This window comes from Sus scrofa, chromosome 8 (genome assembly GCF_054392235.1).
Source record: "Sus scrofa isolate SSC_HxYL_T2T_F1_AM1 chromosome 8, Sscrofa_HxYL_maternal_Yorkshire_Landrace_v2.0, whole genome shotgun sequence".
In the NCBI taxonomy this organism is placed as follows: Eukaryota; Metazoa; Chordata; class Mammalia; order Artiodactyla; family Suidae; genus Sus; species Sus scrofa.
In genome coordinates this window covers 139,235,408-139,253,346 of record NC_139390.1, presented here as the reverse complement: position 1 = coordinate 139,253,346, position 17,939 = coordinate 139,235,408, and the positions used below count along the sequence as shown (strand labels likewise).

Genomic DNA, 17,939 nt, shown 5'->3' with positions numbered 1-17,939 from the left:
AATTGTCATCATCAGATTACCTGTGGGGACCCCTTTTCAGGAGGCTTTCAGCCATGTTGATGAACACTGATTAGAAAGAGGAGTCACCTTGACTTTCCAAATATATCATCAGGTGGCATTGGGAGAGGGCACAGATGGGAACCAGCAGGGACAAGGGGTGGGAGAATGTGTTTAGGATCAATAATGGAAACCGAGTATTTCAGAGGTGACTTGTGCAGGGGGAGTTAAAGGGTATAGGTCAGATAAAGTACTTCTAGAAAATGTTTCGGTATCAAAATATTTTTAAATGCCCTTTTGCTTTAAAGTGAGACTAATGAGCTCAAGTGGTTATTTACCTTGGAACTAAGGTAATTATAATTTTAAGGTCATGTACAGTAAATTAATAATTTAATCAAGAGCTGATTTAAGTTACATTGAAGGTCGTTCCTTCTCTCCTTTTTCTTTGATTTTCCACCTATTAATTAACATTCTCTAGGTAGTAATCAACACAAAAGACGAGAAGAAAAGAAAAAACGTATATGTGTAAAGCAAGACATAGTGAGAACTTTTACAAACTGAATCTTGTTCCTTCTGAGTCTTTTCCTTTGAGCAGTTAAGATCTGGCTATGGTCATTATTCTATATTATAAGCAAGGAATTCAGGGGTTAATTTATATTCCTCTCTCATCCACAAAGATAAAGAAATGAGAGAGGCATGTCTCATGTTTTATAGATCTTTGGAGATTTCATGGTCACTGTAAGATTGCATCATCAGTAGAGACACAGGCAATGAGAAAAACTGGAAAAGGCTAGAGACTCACTAATTGCTTAAAGGACACCCTCATCCTGGTGCCCCTACCCCTCGGCAACTAAATCGGGTTTATCCAAATATGTAGAAAAGATTTACTGATCTTTTCCAGGTTATTGCTGTTCATGTGTAACATGAGATATTCTGGGGACAATTCATTTGTCTTTGAAACAAACAGCAAAATGCCTTTGACATGTCCCACCTTCTCTCCTCCCCGCGGATTTTGGAGAATCCTGGCTCTAACCCTGCTGCTCCCCTCTCTCCTTCAGTATCAATGAGGGAAGGCAGGGCTGGCAAATGGCAGCCCCGGAGTGGGGAACAGCTTCCATCTGTCCGCTCCGGTGGGCTATTTTTAAACCATTGTCCTTGCCTCTGCGAAGTCTTTAGTAATCTGAGGAATGTTCAGCATTTGAGTCAAGGATTAGCAGATTTTTAATTTACAGAGCTGCATTCTGGGTACTGTCGGAGAGGAGGCGCAGGAGGCATGGCTCGGTTCTCAGTCCCCTCTCCCCGTCCGTGGAGCCCCGCGTCCCAGCCTCTCGGGTCCCTGGCTGTGCGGCCACCGTCCACCGTTGGGCAGGGAGGCTCCGGAAGGAGGTGGGCGGCTGCTGCTGCCAGGCTGTTTCTGTGCAGCACAAGCCATTCCTGTCGGTGGTGGCAGCGGGATGCACAGGGTCTTAGTAGATCTCTGCTCCAGATCCTGCGCTGAGAAGAAGGAACTCTTCTTTCAACCCCGAATTCCCAAACCAGGCTACAGGCTCCCTTAAGAAGAGGGTGTCCTTTGGTGCTTTGCCGAATCCCCTCGGTTCCAGAAGTAGACGGGGTTTGCTTGAGTTCCTCTCCCCAGCCCGCTGGCGAGCATCTGCTAGAGTTCTTTCAATGAAAGCAAAACGGAGAGTGCAGGAATCGTGGAAAAGCGCCCAGAAGCGAACAGTGTGGATGTGTCTGCTTTTCCTGATCCAAATGAAAAACACACTTTTCGCTGGTGTCCTGGGTAGGCCCACAGAAGAGGCGACTCACCGCTTTAGAAAGGCTCTGAGAACAGAAGGGGGAGCGGAGTTCGTTCCCAGAGGCCTAGTGGGATGGGAGCCTGCAGGCTGCGCCAGCGGGAGCTCACTTCTCAGTGTCGCTTTCTCTTCCAGGCCGCATCGGTCCTTTACTGTCCTCTGCTTTCCTCTCTTTCTTTGCTGAGCCACTAAGAAACGTCACTGAACATATTTTCCCAGTGGTTTTATGTCCTTATTTTTTAAGTTTATGTGATTTTTATTTTTCCATTATAGTTGATTTACAGTGTTCTGCCAATTTCTACTGTACAGCAAAGTGACCCAGTCATATATATACATATATATGTATGTACCTTCTTTGTCTCACATTATCCTCCATCATGTTCCATCACAAATGATTATATATCGTTCCCTGTGCTCTACAGCGGGATCTCACTGCTTATCCACTCCAGATGCAGCAGTCTGCATCTAGTAACCCCAAACTCCCTGTCCATCCAACCCCCTCCCCACTCCGCCTTGGCAACCACAAGTCTGTTCTCCAAATCCATGAGTTTCTTTTCTGTGGAAAGGTTCACTCGTGGATCCCAGATATAAGTGACATCATATGATATATTTCGCTTTCTGGCTTACTTCACTTAGTATGAGAGTCTCTAGTTACATCCATGTTGCTGCAAAAGGCATTATTTTGTTCTTTTTTATGGCTGAGTGGTATTCCATTGTATATATGCAACACATCTTAATCCATTCATCTGTCAGTGGACATTTAGGTTGTTTCCATGTCTTGGCTATTGTGAGTAGTGCTGCAATGAACATATGGGTACATGTCTCTTTTTCAAGGAAAGTTTTGTCTGGATATATGCCTGGCAGTGGGATTGCTGGGTCATATGGTAGCTCTATAATTAGGTTTCTGAGGTACCTCCATACTATTTTCCATAGCGCTTGTACCAGTTTACATTCCCACCAACAGTGCAGGAGGGTTCCCTTTTCTCCACACTCCCTCCAGCATTTGTCATTTGTTGACTTGTTAATGATGGCCATTCTGCCTAGTGTGAGGTGGTACCTCATAGTAGTTTTGCTTTGCATTTCTCTACTAATTAGTGAGGTTGAGCATTTTTTCATATGGTTGTTGGCCATCTGTATATCTTCTTTGGAGAAATGTCTATTCAGGTCTTTTGCCCACTTTTCCATTGGGTTGTTGTTTTTTTTGCTGTTGAGTTGTATAAGTTGTTTGTGTATTTTAGAGATGAAGCCCTTGTCACTTGCACCATTTGAAACTATTTCTCCCATTCTATAGGGTTTTTGTTTGTTTGTTTGTTTGTTTTGCTGTGCAAAAGCTTGTCAGTTTGATTAGGTCCCATTGGTTTATTTTTGCTTTTGTATATGTTGCCTTGGGAGCCTAACCTAAGAAAAAAATCTGTGTGGTTGATGTCAGAAAATGTTTTGCCTATGTCCTCTTCTAGGACCCAGTAGTTTTCAAAATCTAGGCACTGTGAAACATGTATTAGGCAGGCAGCAGGGGAGAGTGGTGCTGGGTTTATGTTCTGGTGAGATAAAGATCACGATGTGGTTTTTGCCTTTTTGATTCTGAAACTATGCTTATTTTTTTTACCTGTATAAGACTATTATCTGATATACCTGAGGACGCATAATACTTTGGTCCCGATAGTGTTACATTTCAAGTCAGAATAAACTCGCCGGTTTAAGATTGTTGTGATCACAGGACATGTGGAAGTAAAGTTTTAAACCCTAGCTGTATCTTGTATTTTTCTTGAGTTGATCTCTTCCTGGAGATCAGTCATGGTCAATTCCCCAGTGCTTTTTCTGCCCCTACACTCTAACCGCTTGATGGTCAAGCCCCATTGCTCCTTCCTTCTTTGTGTACATTCAGCTCCATTTCTGTTCCCGTAATCTTAGCGGTCTGTGCCTTTATCACTTCATGCACATCACTTCCTTTAACTTTAGAAGTGGCTCTTCAAGACGGCATCCAGCCTCACCTCTTTCCACCCCCAGTACTCCTCCCAAATTCCTGCCACACACAGTTCATTTGTAAAGCATCATCCAATCCGTATTCCTCAAACAGTACCATCAAGCTGTGCTCCACAGTCTAGAAAATTTTTATGAGTTCCTATTGCTCCCAGGAGGAAGTCCTAACTGTTTCAGATGATATCAAGGCTTTACAAGCAATTCCAATGATTCACAGCTCCCCAGCCGGCCCCACTCTTTCTCCTGCACCACCGCTTTGCTTCTGTTCAGTGCCCCTCTGCAGTGATGCTGTCGTTGGCTCTCATTTCTTCATCAAGGCTTCTCTTTCCCGCTCATTATACTGCTTACGCTCTAGCCCTTATATTTCTTATATGCTGCCACCCAGCCACCGTATCTTCATAGCTGTTTTCAAGTGCTTTTACACACATTTGTGATAAAATAAATGTATAAGTATTTGTTTATGTCTTCTCAAAGTTCAGAATGGTAATTAGTAAATTCAATCAAAGATTCCAGTCTTATTACCTATCTTTTTCTGCTAGATCAAAGACAATAATGAATCCAAATAGGACATCTTTATAGTTGTGGTAGATAAAACCAGCGTTTTCTTTGAAGTTTATTGTATGCTGTATGTGCTATAATCACTTTTTTTTTTTTTTTTTTTTTTGGTCTTTTTGCCATTTCTAGGGCCGCTCCTGTGGCATATGGAGGTTCCCAGGCTAGGGGTCTAATTGGAGCTGTAGCCGCTGGCCTATACCAGAGCCACAGCAACGCGGGATCCGAGCCACGTTTGCAACCTACACCACAGCTCATGGCAATGCCGGATCCTTAACCCACTGAGCAAGGCCAGGGATCAAACCCGCAACCTCATGGTTCCTAGTCGGATTCGTTAACCACTGAGCCACGACGGGAACTCCTATAATCACACTTATTGAAATTGATTTGTCTGACAGAATACTACTGTCCAAACCCATGCATTTTAAAATGATGCTGTGCATGAGTAGGTCATTAACTCACGTATCAACGCTTTACAGAACATCCACCGAGTGATACTGGGGATGAGAATGCTAACAAAAGAGTTCACAGACTCCTGGAAGTTAAAGAAAACAGAGATAGCAAGCAATTACTTAATCTGTAACAAGCACTACAGCAAATTATGTATGAGGTCTGAGGAGCTTCCGGGGAAAAGACTGACCATGGGCTCATTGGGAAAGGCAGTGATCTGAACCACACAAAAGCACATTTAGTCCTGGGACGTTTAGGAAAGACATTTTCCCCTATGCGATCCTGAGAGTTGTCGGGATCCCTATGGCGGGAAGAACATGTCTGAGTGGCAATAACATAACATAGTGGAAAAGGAAGACTCTTAGAATCACATAGACCTGTGTGTAGACCCCAGATCTACCACTTTCTAGACGTGTGACTTCAGGTCACCTGGCATCTCTGAATCTGTTTGTAGAAGTGAGATGTCCTTACAGGATATCTGTGAGTTTCAAGTAAGAAAATACAGGGAGTTCCCATTGTGGCTTAGTGGAAATGAATCCAACTAGGAACCATGAGGTTTCGGGTTCAATCCCTGGCCTGGCTCAGTGGGTTTAGGATCTGGCATTGCCGTCAGCTGTGGTGTAGGTCGCAGATGCAGCTTGGATCTGGCGTTGCTGTGGCTATGGCATAGGCTGGCAGCTGCAGCTCCGAATTGACCCCTAGCCTGGGAACCTCCATATGCCATAGGTGCAGCCCTAAAAAGACAAGAAAATGTAAAAGAAAATACAATATAGTGTGTGGCTTGGAACTGGATATAAGTGGTGGATATAACTACTCTTTTGGTCTAAGACAGATGCTACTGGGTCACTATTTTCACATTATTACCCTTTCTTAATTTTTCTAGGCCTTTCTTTTTCTCCCTCCTTCTCCATTCTGATTGAGAGTTGAGATTTTACCAAACATTCATTGGTTATTATAGTTCTGCGCTTCTTAAATTAAAAGTTTTCTATCCATATAAGGTTTGTCAGCTACTTAGAAAGTGCTGGTGACAGACCGAAGTAAGCTTTGGCTGTTTTTGTTTCTTAGTTCTGTATAAACAGGACATCTTTTATTTTGATTTCTTCCTTTACCATGAGAAAATGTTCATTTTTTTAAATGTTCATTTTTACTTGAAAATCATTGCAGTCCTGGTGACACCAAGACTTATTCTTCCAGAAGGGTTGCAATAAGCAGAAGGATAAGTAAAAGCAAATTTTCCGTATGGCTTAGCATGTAATCTGGGACACAGAGGTCCAGGGAACTCTAAAAAATAGCTGATAGTAGAGACTTTAAGTAACAACCAAAAGTTTGTTTAACTTCTGCCTTCTCATCAACAAATCAAAGATTTTTTCCCATTCCGTACATGCTGTGTTCAAGTATCTATAGAAATCAGTGCTACAACCTGAGAACTATTGGTGAGTTTCATTTCCCTTGGAATTATTCATTTATTTCCTATAATTGAGGAGGTGGAGGTTTTTGTTTTAATGCATTAATTCCACAAATGGTTATGGAACACTCGGTCTTCACTCACTTTGGTATTAAGTTCCAGGGAGCGAGAGTTTGCCCATGTGTCTCGGTCCATTCTGGCTGCTATAACAAAATGCCACAGACCGAGTGGCTTCTAAACAAGAGAAATTCACTTCTCAGAGTTCTGGAGGCTGGAAGTCTGAGATCACGCCAGCGTGGTTGGGTTCTGATGAGAGCCCTCTTCTGGGTCGCAGACTATCTGTCCCCTTCTTGTTATATTCTCAAGAAGGGGAAGGAGTGAGAGAGGGCTCTGGGATCCCTTTCATAAAGATACTCATGCCGCTCATGAGGGCTCTGCACTCACGACCTAATCACCTCTCAAAGGCTCCACCTCCTAAAATCATCACCGTAGGCATCAGATTTTCAGCATAGGAATTCGGAAAGGACACAGTCGTTCAGAGCCTGGCACTGCGGTAGAACAGATCATGAGCCTTGGAGTCCTTCGCATCTGGCACCAGTCTCAGTTCAGTCCTTGTGTCTGCAGCATCTTAGGACATTTATCTTTGCCTCCCTTAATTTTATGGGATAAATATATAATATAAACTGTTATGCAGTATCATTTATAATAATAACAATAAATGTAAAATTACTATTTTATTATAATAACTGTGAAAGTACGATTCTCTTTTAACTGGTATGGGACTAGCCTAGTGTAGATAGGCATCTAAATAAATTATCGCAAAATAACATGTTAAGAAATCAAAGAAGAAAACCTATCAGATTTTGTGTCTGGGATGAGGGTGAGGGAATGTTAGTAAAGACGGTATGAGTTGACTCTTGCAGGATAAGTTTTCCTAGGCTGGCTCATGACAGCAGGACCTACCTTCGCGAAGGAAGCCAGAAGATGTAAGTTGTAATACATTTAGGAAACAACAAATAGTTCAGTATGGTTATTGAGTATGTTGTTTGTGAGGAAGCAGCAGTAATGAGGGTGCATATGGCACAGTGCCTGGTGCACGGTGGGTGCTGCCTAAACACGTGTTGATTGACTGGTGGATGAAAAGGCAGAGATCAGATTGTGGGGACTTTGTATTTCATGGTTTTGGTGTTTGTGTTTCTTGAGTTTGGAGTTTGGTGGGCCAGTGGGCACCATTGAAAGAAATGAAGCAACAGAGTAGCATGTTCTGACTTAAATATTATCAAGATTGCTATGGCAGTTCTTGCCTGAATTGGGAACTCTGCTCATAAGAGTCTCTTAAGAAATACTGAGGATCCAGCCCACTGCAGTGGCAATGAGTTTGGAAGGGACTGACCCGGTAATTAAGTGAGAGTTGTGAAGGAATCCAGGTTGACTCTCAGATGGCCCTTTAATTATTTGGGGGAATAACCAGTACTGATAACCAAAATCAGGATTACAGCAAGTACAACAGGTTTTGAAGAAAAATGGCTTGGCCAGTTTTTGAGTTTGAGTTAAGTTTGAGCCAGTTTGAGTTTGGGAATGTTCGGAGAGACCCACGTTGAAGGGTCTAATGGGCACTTAGAAATCCAGTGCAGGAGGAGCCTAAATTGAGATACAAATCTGGGAATAATTGTTATACAGGGAGATTAAATATAATCCAGCAAAGAAATTGTGCCAAATAAGGTGAAAACAGAGCTGAGGACAGAGTCCAGAGGACCACAAATTTGTAAGAAGTGTGTAGTGGGTGACATGGTCCAGGAGATTGAGAAGAGAATTCTGGAAGGCAAGTATTATGTAACAAGTGAGAAGTGTCAGCAAGAAGAGTGAGATTGGTAGTTTTAAAGGGCGGGAGCCATAAAGTAATGCAAAAAATAAACTTGGCTGCCAATGATTTGGCAACTAGGTAGTTATGGGAATTATCGAATAATCTCTTATCATAAAATAATGACGTCAGAGGCCACATTGTGACAGGTTGTCAAGGAGATAGAAAGTGATGAAACGGAGCCAGAGTCATACCTAGTTGGAAATAAAGGAGCAAGGTGAACAATTACAAGGCACGGAGAGTCCAAAAATGTTTGGTTTTGTATGTGTTTATTTTTTAGGACAGGTAGAACTTGAATTCATTTTTCTGATCACACTCAATAAACATCCCGGGTTGCCTCTGGCTATTGAAGGTATAAATCACACGTAAAAGAGGAACCTCACAAATCCTGAAGATAATTTAGGTTTTCTTTAGATTTTTTTTCTCTCTCCCTCGGTTGAAACTGCCTCCCACAGATATAATACCATCACCTGCATGATTTACTTTCTCAGCCTAATGAAAAGTCACGTCCTGAGTGATGCTTTATGACACCGTCAAGGTACTTCCAGAAGTGTGCATGACATTCCGCTGTCACCCAGAAATTCCAAGGATGGTTTTGTCAGTGAGTGTGAAACCTCCCTGGGAATTTAAATGGACCTGGCTGGAACTGTTTGCCTGACTCATACCCCAGGCAAATTCTTGTTAATAACCTACTAATCAGTGTGTCCTTTTCTCCATGCTGAGGACAGCTCATGACCTTTGTGCTTTTTTGTTGTTGTTGTTAATTTTAAAATTTGAAGTTCCAGTGCTCCCTCAGAGAAAATTCTAGCCAAAGTGGCTTTTTAAGAAAGAATCCCCCCTCCAACTTTACACACAAAAAATACTTTCATACAGGAAGTTAAGTCACCATCTATCTTTGTGAGTCAGGGACATTTGGGGTATTCTATTTCCAATGCTAAAGAATGGAAAGATTACGTCGAATCATTCCCTAATTCTTAGCAAGACCATATAAACAGCAGAAAATTACTATTTTTCCACTGGAATTTCTATGCAAATGTACATATCCTCTACGTTTTTGACTCATTTACATGTTATATTGCTAAGTATGCACAGATCTTTATCGTAAGGAAATCATTTTGTTGGGCAGGAAGCTCACTCGATGTTCCGAGGTTTTCCCTTCTCCTTCTTTTCTGACTTAACCCAAATTTGCGTTTTCTCGACAGCAATCACCCCGCCTAGGATGATGGTAGAAATTGAGGTCGGAAAATTAGTATGAGGCTGGTTTCTCCACCTATAACTCAATGTTGAGCCCTTATGTGCACGGCGCGGTGTTGTGTAACACACACACAGTGGCTCTGAAATTCCGCAGCCTTCATCCAACCCTGGCTCCACCATTTACCCGTCGGGTGACATTCAGCAGGTTCCTCAATTGCTCTGCGCTTCAGTCTCCTCCTCAGTGGGATGCTGGTGCCCACCTCATAGAATGCTGTGAGGGTCACTTGAGGGAAACAGAGATAAACTGCCTGCACCCAGGCCTGGCAGACGTACAGCTCCGCTGTCACCGCGTCTCAGAACACAGAAAAGACGCGCTGTTTTCTTCCCTTGTAGAATTTAGTGCTATTTGGAATGACGGCAAACTGAGGACACATGATAATTGTAATTACAGAGGAAGAGGACAGGTATTCAGGAAGGAGCAGAGGTTTTAAGGCTAACTAAATCTGAATATGGACTTCCATTGGTGCTATAACCTTAGGTGATTTATTCGGTCCCTCGGAGCCCAATTCCCTCAGGTAGAATAATTTTATATATATATATATATGTACACACACACCTCAGGTATATATATGTATGTATGTGTATATATATGTATATATACATATATGTGTGTGTGTGTTTGTATGTATATATCTTATATATTTATGAAGATGAGAAAGTGCATGTCAGGGACTTGGTACATATTAGGTACCTAATACATGAAAGGATGTTAAGGCTTTTGGCTTTTAGTTTCTTTCAAGCCTATATATGTAACAAGGGGGAAAAAGAAAGAAACCAGAGGGCCCGTCTCAAGCAAAACTTACTGGTTCGCTTATCACCTCCATGAGTGTGGGGAGGAAGAGAAATCCTGAGAGTTTTAAGAAAAGAATGTTTGACTGGTTTTCATTACTGCATAAAACCACGTCTTGGAAATTTGGTTCTCATTCGGAGCACACGTAAAGGTTGAACTGGAACATCTTTAGTAGATTTTCTGCTGGATTTAGGGAGAAACCTTATGTAGTATATCAATCAAAAACAATGAGTGGAAAATCAGATATATAAGATTTATTCCCAAGTGTTAACATTATTTCTTAACGTATAAGTGCCTTTGAAAGGCTATCTCCTTGGTTTTGGCAAAGGTAGAATCCAAACATCCCAGACAAAGAAGCATCATTGAACTCCATGGAATAAGAGTCAGTATTCTTCATTCATAACCAAGCTTGAAAAAGCTTTTTATCAAAATACTAGAAGAGCTTCAAAATCATTATTGTCACGTCATGTAGAATTGGTGATTGCTGCAAGCAACAGAAAACCTAATGAACAGTGACTTATACAGAGGTTTGTTTTTCTCATACTAAAAAAGTCTTCAAGAAGATGCTGCTGGTATTGGGTCAGTGGTTCAGTGAGTTCAGCCCCACTGTCTCTGAATCTTTCAGCCTTTCCTGCGTGGCTGTTGCTTAAGGATCAAATAATGACTCTTAGTTCAGCAGTCGCACATCCCCCAAGTTCAAGATGGGAACAAGGAGTGATCGGCAGTTCCAGCTGTATCTTTCTCTTTCATCAGGAGACGTCTTCCTAGAGCTTCCAAAGAGTCTTGGGAAGTGGGAGAAATACTTAGTTTTCCAGCCTCTAAAATGAAAAGGACGAGAGAAAGTAGAGCTGTGAATATCTGTTGAGTTAGGGGACAATGTTTAACATCCCACCGTTGAGAAACTGCTTGTTCCAAGGTCTATAAACTAAGCTGACTTCTAATAATGTTTTATATGCACTTGAATATTCATATTAGGTCACCCAGCCTTTTTTCTTAAAAGAATATATGGATTTTATTAATACTAGATTTGATACCAGGTGTAGACTAGTTTGGTTTGTTGTTGTGTTATTGCTTCTAGCTAGTCTAAGAGTATTCTCTTTAGTAGCAAGTGTTTGTTGCTTGCAATGTGATAGTTTTGCATTGCTGAATCCATACATGTTATTTTACACATAAAGAGGTAAAGCATATGTTTGTACTGTTAAATCTTGAACCTAATGGTTTTAACATAATTCTGTAAACATCCTGGAGTCTTACACAGTTTCAACATGCAACACTAATTTTTCTTCCCCTTTCATGAAACGCATTAGGCCATTAAAACCTTTTAGTAATATTCACCCCATCTGGGAACACTGGAATCCCATTTGCTTTGGTTCTTTTTTCTCCCTCTTTTCTCATTGACTGATCATTTTTCCAAGCTACCAACTGATATTAATATATTTTAGAGGCATTGTTTCTTAATCAGTGGGGTACCAAGGGTGGGGGGATGTTGAGCCCCAAATGAATGCACAAAGAAATGCATCATGTGTAGTATTTAAAAATCACTAATAAAACGGATCAGAATTGTTTTGATTTTTATTACCTCCATGTGCTGGCAATTCTAGACAATGTGTAATGAAATCTGCCTTTTCCTGTTAAGACAAACCGCCATGATCCTGCCTCCTCACTTTTGGTACACACTGCTTTGTAATTCAGATTTTTCTCTTCCCAATAAATTAATAGTTCAAGATTTTAAAGAGCAAACACTGTCAGAAATATTTTACATAGATGAAGATTCTGCATTTCTTTTCATCGTTTTATCACCTTGATTATAATCACGACATCATCACTTGATGGAAAACAAAAGGTGCACAGAGAAATGAATAATATTTAAACAAAATGAATACTGGAAATAGTTACACTTGTAACAAAAGTAGAATTCGACTACTATGTACAGAATATTTCTGTTTTTAAGGTTTTTAAAAAAAACATTATAAATCTTCATTATATCATTTTACCCTTCTTTTAATAATGATTTTTATTTTTTTCCATTATACCTGGTTTAGTGTTCTGTCAATTTTCTACTGTACAGCATGGTGACCCAGTTACACATACATGTATACATTCTTTTTTCTCATATTGTCATGCTCCATCGTAGGCGACCAGACATAGTTCCCAGTGCTACACAGCAGGATCTCATTGCTAATCCATTCCAAAGGCAATGGTCTGTCTGCTCTATTAACCCCAAGTTCCCAGTCCATCCCACTCCCCACCTCCTTGGCAACCACAAGTCTATTCTCCAAGTCCATGATTTTCATTTCTGTGGAAAGGTTCATTTGTGCTGTATATTAGATTCCAGATATAAGTGATATCATATGGTATTTGGCTTTCTCTTTCTGACTTCACTCAGTATGAGAGTCTCTTGTTCCATCCATGTTGCTGCAAATGGCATTATTTTGTTCTTTTTTATGGCTCAGTAGTATTCCATTGTGTATATATACCACATCTTCCTAATCCATTCATCTGTCAATGGACATTTGGGTTGTTTCCATGTCTTGGCTATTGTGAATAGTGCTGCAATGAACATGAGGGTGCATTTGTCTTTTTCAAGGAAAGCTTTGTCCAGATATACGCCCAAGAGTGGGATTGCTTTTGAGTTTTTGAATGCAGTTTCTTTCTCTGTAAGAAAAAAACTTAAAACCTAAAACAAATTATATTTATTGCCATATTTCTTATTTCAAATCGGATATTTCAAACTCCGTGCTTCTATTTTGGCTTTGGGCTAAATATGGAACGCAGGGGGAAAGGACAGCAGTAAGGAAAACCCTTTTCCCTGAAAGAACTGTACATAATGAACTTAATTCTGTAATAATGTGAGGTACCAAATGTGAAATTTCTGCTAGCATTCCAATGTTTGTTTTTCTCTTTATATTGAGTTTTAAAAGGAAGCAACAAAGTAGGAAGAGATGAATTTCTCAAATCCATTGTGGTTCTTTATTTCTCCAGGCATTTTCGGACAGAAGCTGGAGGATACTGTCCGTTATGAGAAGAGATACGGAAACCGCCTGGCTCCAATGTTGGTGGAGCAGTGCGTGGACTTTATCCGACAAAGGGGGCTGAAGGAAGAGGGCCTCTTCCGACTGCCAGGCCAGGCTAATCTTGTCAAGGAGCTGCAGGATGCCTTTGACTGTGGGGAGAAGCCATCATTTGACAGGTAGATTTCAAGATTTTACTATCCTTCACTGAGACTTTCAAACTAAACTGAAAGGTTGCAGTGAGCTGAGGTGACATAACTTTAATGGCTGTTGGAACAGTTTAGAAGGTGGATTGCACAGCCCCACAAAGGAGGGTTGTTTTTATTAAGCTACAGAGTCAAAAACTTGACAGTTTAGGAGTTCCCTTGTGGTGCAGCAGTTTAAGAACCCGGTATTGTCACTATAGCAGCTCAGGTCACTGCTGTGGCGCAGATTCAATCCTTGGCCTGGGAACTTTCACACACCTTGGCGTGGCCAAAAGAAAAAATTAGATACTTTAGATATCTTTCTCGGCCACATTTTTCCCCTTTAAAACATTGTTATTCTTTTCCTTTGGACCTAAATTAAAACTGTTAAACCTTTACATCAGAGAAGTAAATTTTTTAAATAGGAGTTTTCTTTTGTTTGATGTTTTGTTGAATTCTTCCAGCTAAGGGATATTAAAAGTGTTGATAAACAGAGATTGGGGTATTGGCAATGTAATTAAAAGCATGATGTTTTTAAATATATAGGTCCATCTTAATCTAGAATGCACCTGCAGGGAGACGAGAAATATATAGCATGGTGAAATTCAAGAAATAATGGAAATTCCAGAGAAGAATGCCTAAAGCATTCATAACTCCACTCATTGACTTGAACATTGATAATATTTTGTGAATTACCTCCTTCTCTTCATTTTTAAAAAATTCAGTAGAAAAAAATAGTCTTTTACTCCAATAGTATTAATTCAACATTTTTTGCAGTTTTTTATATCAATAGTTGAAAAATGCCCTTTATTACAATATATCCTAACAATATCTGGTCATTGGCAACCTCTGTAAGCATAAATTTTAATGGCTGTATTTCATTCTACAGGTATATTTTTCAGAACTGCTTTAATAATGTTCTGCCCTTATGTCATGACTTTTCACTATGATAAATAATATTGCAGTGGATATATATTCATGTAAATATTTTTTATTTTTTTGATTATTTTCTTAGGAGAGATTCTCAGAATTGGACTTGGTGGACAAGAATAGGTTTTGAGGAGTTCCCATCATGGCTCAGTGGTTAACGAACCCGACTAGCATCCATGAGGATGTGGGTTTGATCCCTGGCCTTGCTCACAGGGTTAAGGATCCAGCATTGCCATGAGCTCTGGTGTAGGTCGCAAACACGGCTTGCATCCTGCGTTGCTGTGGCAGTGGCGTAGGCCTGCAGCTACAGCTCCAATTGGACCCCTAGCCTGGGAACCTCCATATGCAGTGAGTGCAGCCCCAAAAAGACAAAAAAAAAAAAAGAAAAAGAAAAAAAAAAGGATAGGTTTTGATACTTGGAAATTGAAAATTGCCTACTAAGTAGTATTTCTCTTTGAAAGTACAGAATTATCACATGGATAGATAGATCTACAGAACAGAAAGGCAAGAAGACCCTTGAATACTTGATATGCGATAAAGGAAGCATCATTGAGAGTATGGGCTTGTGCTAATAATAATAATAAAAAAAATCATGCTAACTCATCGGATGCCCTCTTACTGTTCACATTAGCAAAATCCTGAACAATGATGCGACCCAAGGCTGGCAAGGTGTCTTGAGACAGGCACCCTGATGGTGAGGGCACAAATCATCATACTTGGTCTGATGAAATTTGGTATTATGTTTCAAGATCCGTTAAACAAGACGGTCCAGTCCTAGGACATAATCAGATAGATGGAAAAACTGAAGTGCAAAATTGCTTACTATAGTTTTTATAATAGTAAAAAATGACCACCAACCTATTATGTCTAGTGGTAGAGTGTGCTTTATATAACATTATTTAGTTACTAAAACTTGGGGAAATGCTAATTATATAATGATAAATGGAAAAATATAAGATGGGATAAATTGATCAAAATATCAGTACTTTCATTAAAAAGTATTATCAATGTTTATTGAATATTACCATTATTATTAATTATCAATAATATTGTCACCATCATTTATACAATAAATAATTTATTAATAATTATTGATTATTAATTAATAATTTATGTAATAAATTAATAATTGAATTAATAATTACTGGTTATTATTGCTGCTTTTATTAAATTATTTGATGTTTATGAAATTATTTAATTGATGAAATTATTAATTATTGATTAGTAATAATTTATATAATTAATTAATAATTATTGGTTGTTATTGCTGCTTTTATTATTTTATTTTTACAAAATTATTTATTCAATTAATTAATTATTGAGTAATTAAATTAATAACATTGGATTATTTGATTTTGTTAAATTATTGATGCTTTTATTAAATTATTACTGTTAACACTTTTATTTAATTATTAGTAAAACAAAAAGTATTACAGTTTGTAAAAATTCATAAATTCCCTCAGAGAGGAAAATTAAATGTAGCGGTAAAGAAGTGAATTCAAACCTAAGGTCAGAGAACAAATTTTGGAAATGTAGATACATCGTTAGTGGGGGAGTCATGTCTCATTCTATACTGTGAAAAAAAAACCAAACAGATTAGTAGTTCTGTAGTCTAGGCCTATCTGCCTGATACAAACAATTGTTTATCAAGGAGAAAAGTAGCTTTTCTCCCAAATTAGAAAAAAGCTTGTCAGTGGGATCCTCGCAATAACATGGCACCTTACGGGATAAACAACATCCTCTGAAGTTGTTTATCCTCAGAACATAAACAACATCCTCTGAAGTGAACGTCACGTGACCTGGATACATTTCAATGCCGTTTTTCTTCGTATTTATATATAGCCTGAATATATGTATATGACATTAATAGCAGTCATCTAATATTAAAAATTCTTTTGGTATAGGCATTTGAAATTTGGTTCTTATAACAAAGCTTTGCTAACAGGTGAACAGGGGCATATTTTATATATTTTATCATATCTGTAAGAAGAGATGTGCCTCATAAGCAATTATTTCTTGTTAACTATAGGCTGACAATGAAATGCTGTGCAACTGTATATAAAATGGGATCCCAGTTCCGAAAAGTATATCTTTGTGTATACAATTTATCGATGCATAGAGAATGAAGTAAATATAACAGAAGATAAACATTAATTTTGTGGAATAATGAGTGAGGCTCTCCCCTTTTTCATATTGTAAGTTTAGTACACATCCATTATTTTATAATCACAGATTTAATCAAAGATCTTTTAATTAATTTCATGCTGCACAAAAATGTTTTTCTCTTTTAATTTCTAACATGTACCTCCAGAAACTCCCTGTTTACTAGAAAATCTATAGAAGAGAGTTGCAGAGATTATTTCAGCCTCAGACATAGCATGGTAGTGTTGCTAGAATACCTTGATAAAAAAAGGATGTCATTTCACCGTTTCAGGTTTCTACACTGGTATATTAAGCCACCCCCAGACCGTGGCATAAGCAATAACAACCAATCACTTGTTCATAAATCAACAAGATCAACAGGACATGGCCAGGATGTGCTCTTTCCTGCTCCACATGGTGTTGATGAATGTTGATCAGTTAGTTCTGAAGGATCCACTGTGGCTTTACTCATGTCTGGAGCCTTGTCTGAAGTGACTACAGTGGCTGGAGGTTGCTCGGTCATTTCTCTCTCTTTCTCTGTAGTCAACAGAGCCTTTCTTCATGCCAGCTTTATCTCTGGTAGTGACCCTGTGGCAGGATGGCTCAGGGTTCCAAGAGAGTGAAAGTGGAAGCTGATAAGCATGGTGCAGGTCCAAGGAAGTCACAAAACAGGCCCAGCCTGGATTCCCGAGGAAGGGAACTAAATTCCAGAATTTAATGGAAAGAAGGAGTAAATTTATACAGAGAAGGATGGATTTGTGGGAGAGTATTTTAGGAGAAAATCACTAGCTTTAAAGTCTAGAATCAAGTGGAGTAAATTTCCGAACTTTGTTCTTTCTCAAGATTGTTTTGTGTGTTCTAGGTCATTTGCATCTTTCTAAAAATTAGTATAAGCTTGTCCATTTCTACAAAAAAGCCTAGTAGGATTTTGATAGAAATTTTAATGAATCTAGAAATCAATTAATAGGAAATTGACATCTTACAAATATGAAATTTTCTAATCCCTGAGCATAGTCTATCTCCACGTGTCATTAGGATTTTTCATATTTCAACAATATTTTGTAAATTTCAATGCAAGATCTTGCATTGCATTTTGTTAAAGTTATCCTTAAGTATTTAATGTTTATGAATGCTCTTATAAATAGTGTTGTCTTTAATATTTAATTTTCTAATTGCTCACTATTAGATTATACAAATATGATTTTTATATAGAGATCTCCAATAAATGTTGGAAAATTTATTTATAAATGCTAGAGGGATTTTTTTAGATTTCTTAGGGTTTTCTCTGTACATGATCTTATTGACTGTATATAATGAGTTTTATTTCTTCCTTGTAAGCCTTGTATTCCTTTCTCTTGACTTTTTAGACATGCTAAAAACTATTCTACAATAATAGTGAGTAAGCATACTTTTCTTATATGTGGAGAGAAGATTTTAGTTTGTTGTTATTACTCATGATGGTAGTTATAGCTTTTATGTAGATGCCCTTTAGCAGGTTTGAAAATGTTCTTTTATTTCTAGTTTTCTGACGATTTTAACAATGAATGAGAATTGAACCTTATCAAATGCACTTTTTTGGCATTTAT

General features: G+C 38.9%; 1 protein-coding gene and 1 long non-coding RNA gene across 46 annotated transcripts in view; one reads left to right on the top strand and one right to left on the bottom strand.

The window, feature by feature from the left end:
- ARHGAP24 (Rho GTPase activating protein 24) overlaps positions 1-17,939 on the top strand; it is an 826,886-nt gene that overhangs the window by 764,527 nt on the left and 44,420 nt on the right. For all 45 annotated transcript variants that reach the window (XM_084973621.1, XM_084973634.1, XM_084973625.1 and 42 more), the window contains one exon: positions 13,068-13,275. In XM_084973621.1, coding sequence (XP_084829747.1) covers positions 13,068-13,275 — 208 coding nt within the window. The remainder of the gene's footprint in view (positions 1-13,067; positions 13,276-17,939) is intronic.
- Positions 10,297-17,939, bottom strand: part of LOC146401092 (uncharacterized) — a 36,125-nt gene continuing 28,482 nt past the window's right edge. The window contains exon 5 of the long non-coding RNA XR_014813498.1: positions 10,297-10,903. This is a non-coding gene — a long non-coding RNA (uncharacterized LOC146401092). The remainder of the gene's footprint in view (positions 10,904-17,939) is intronic.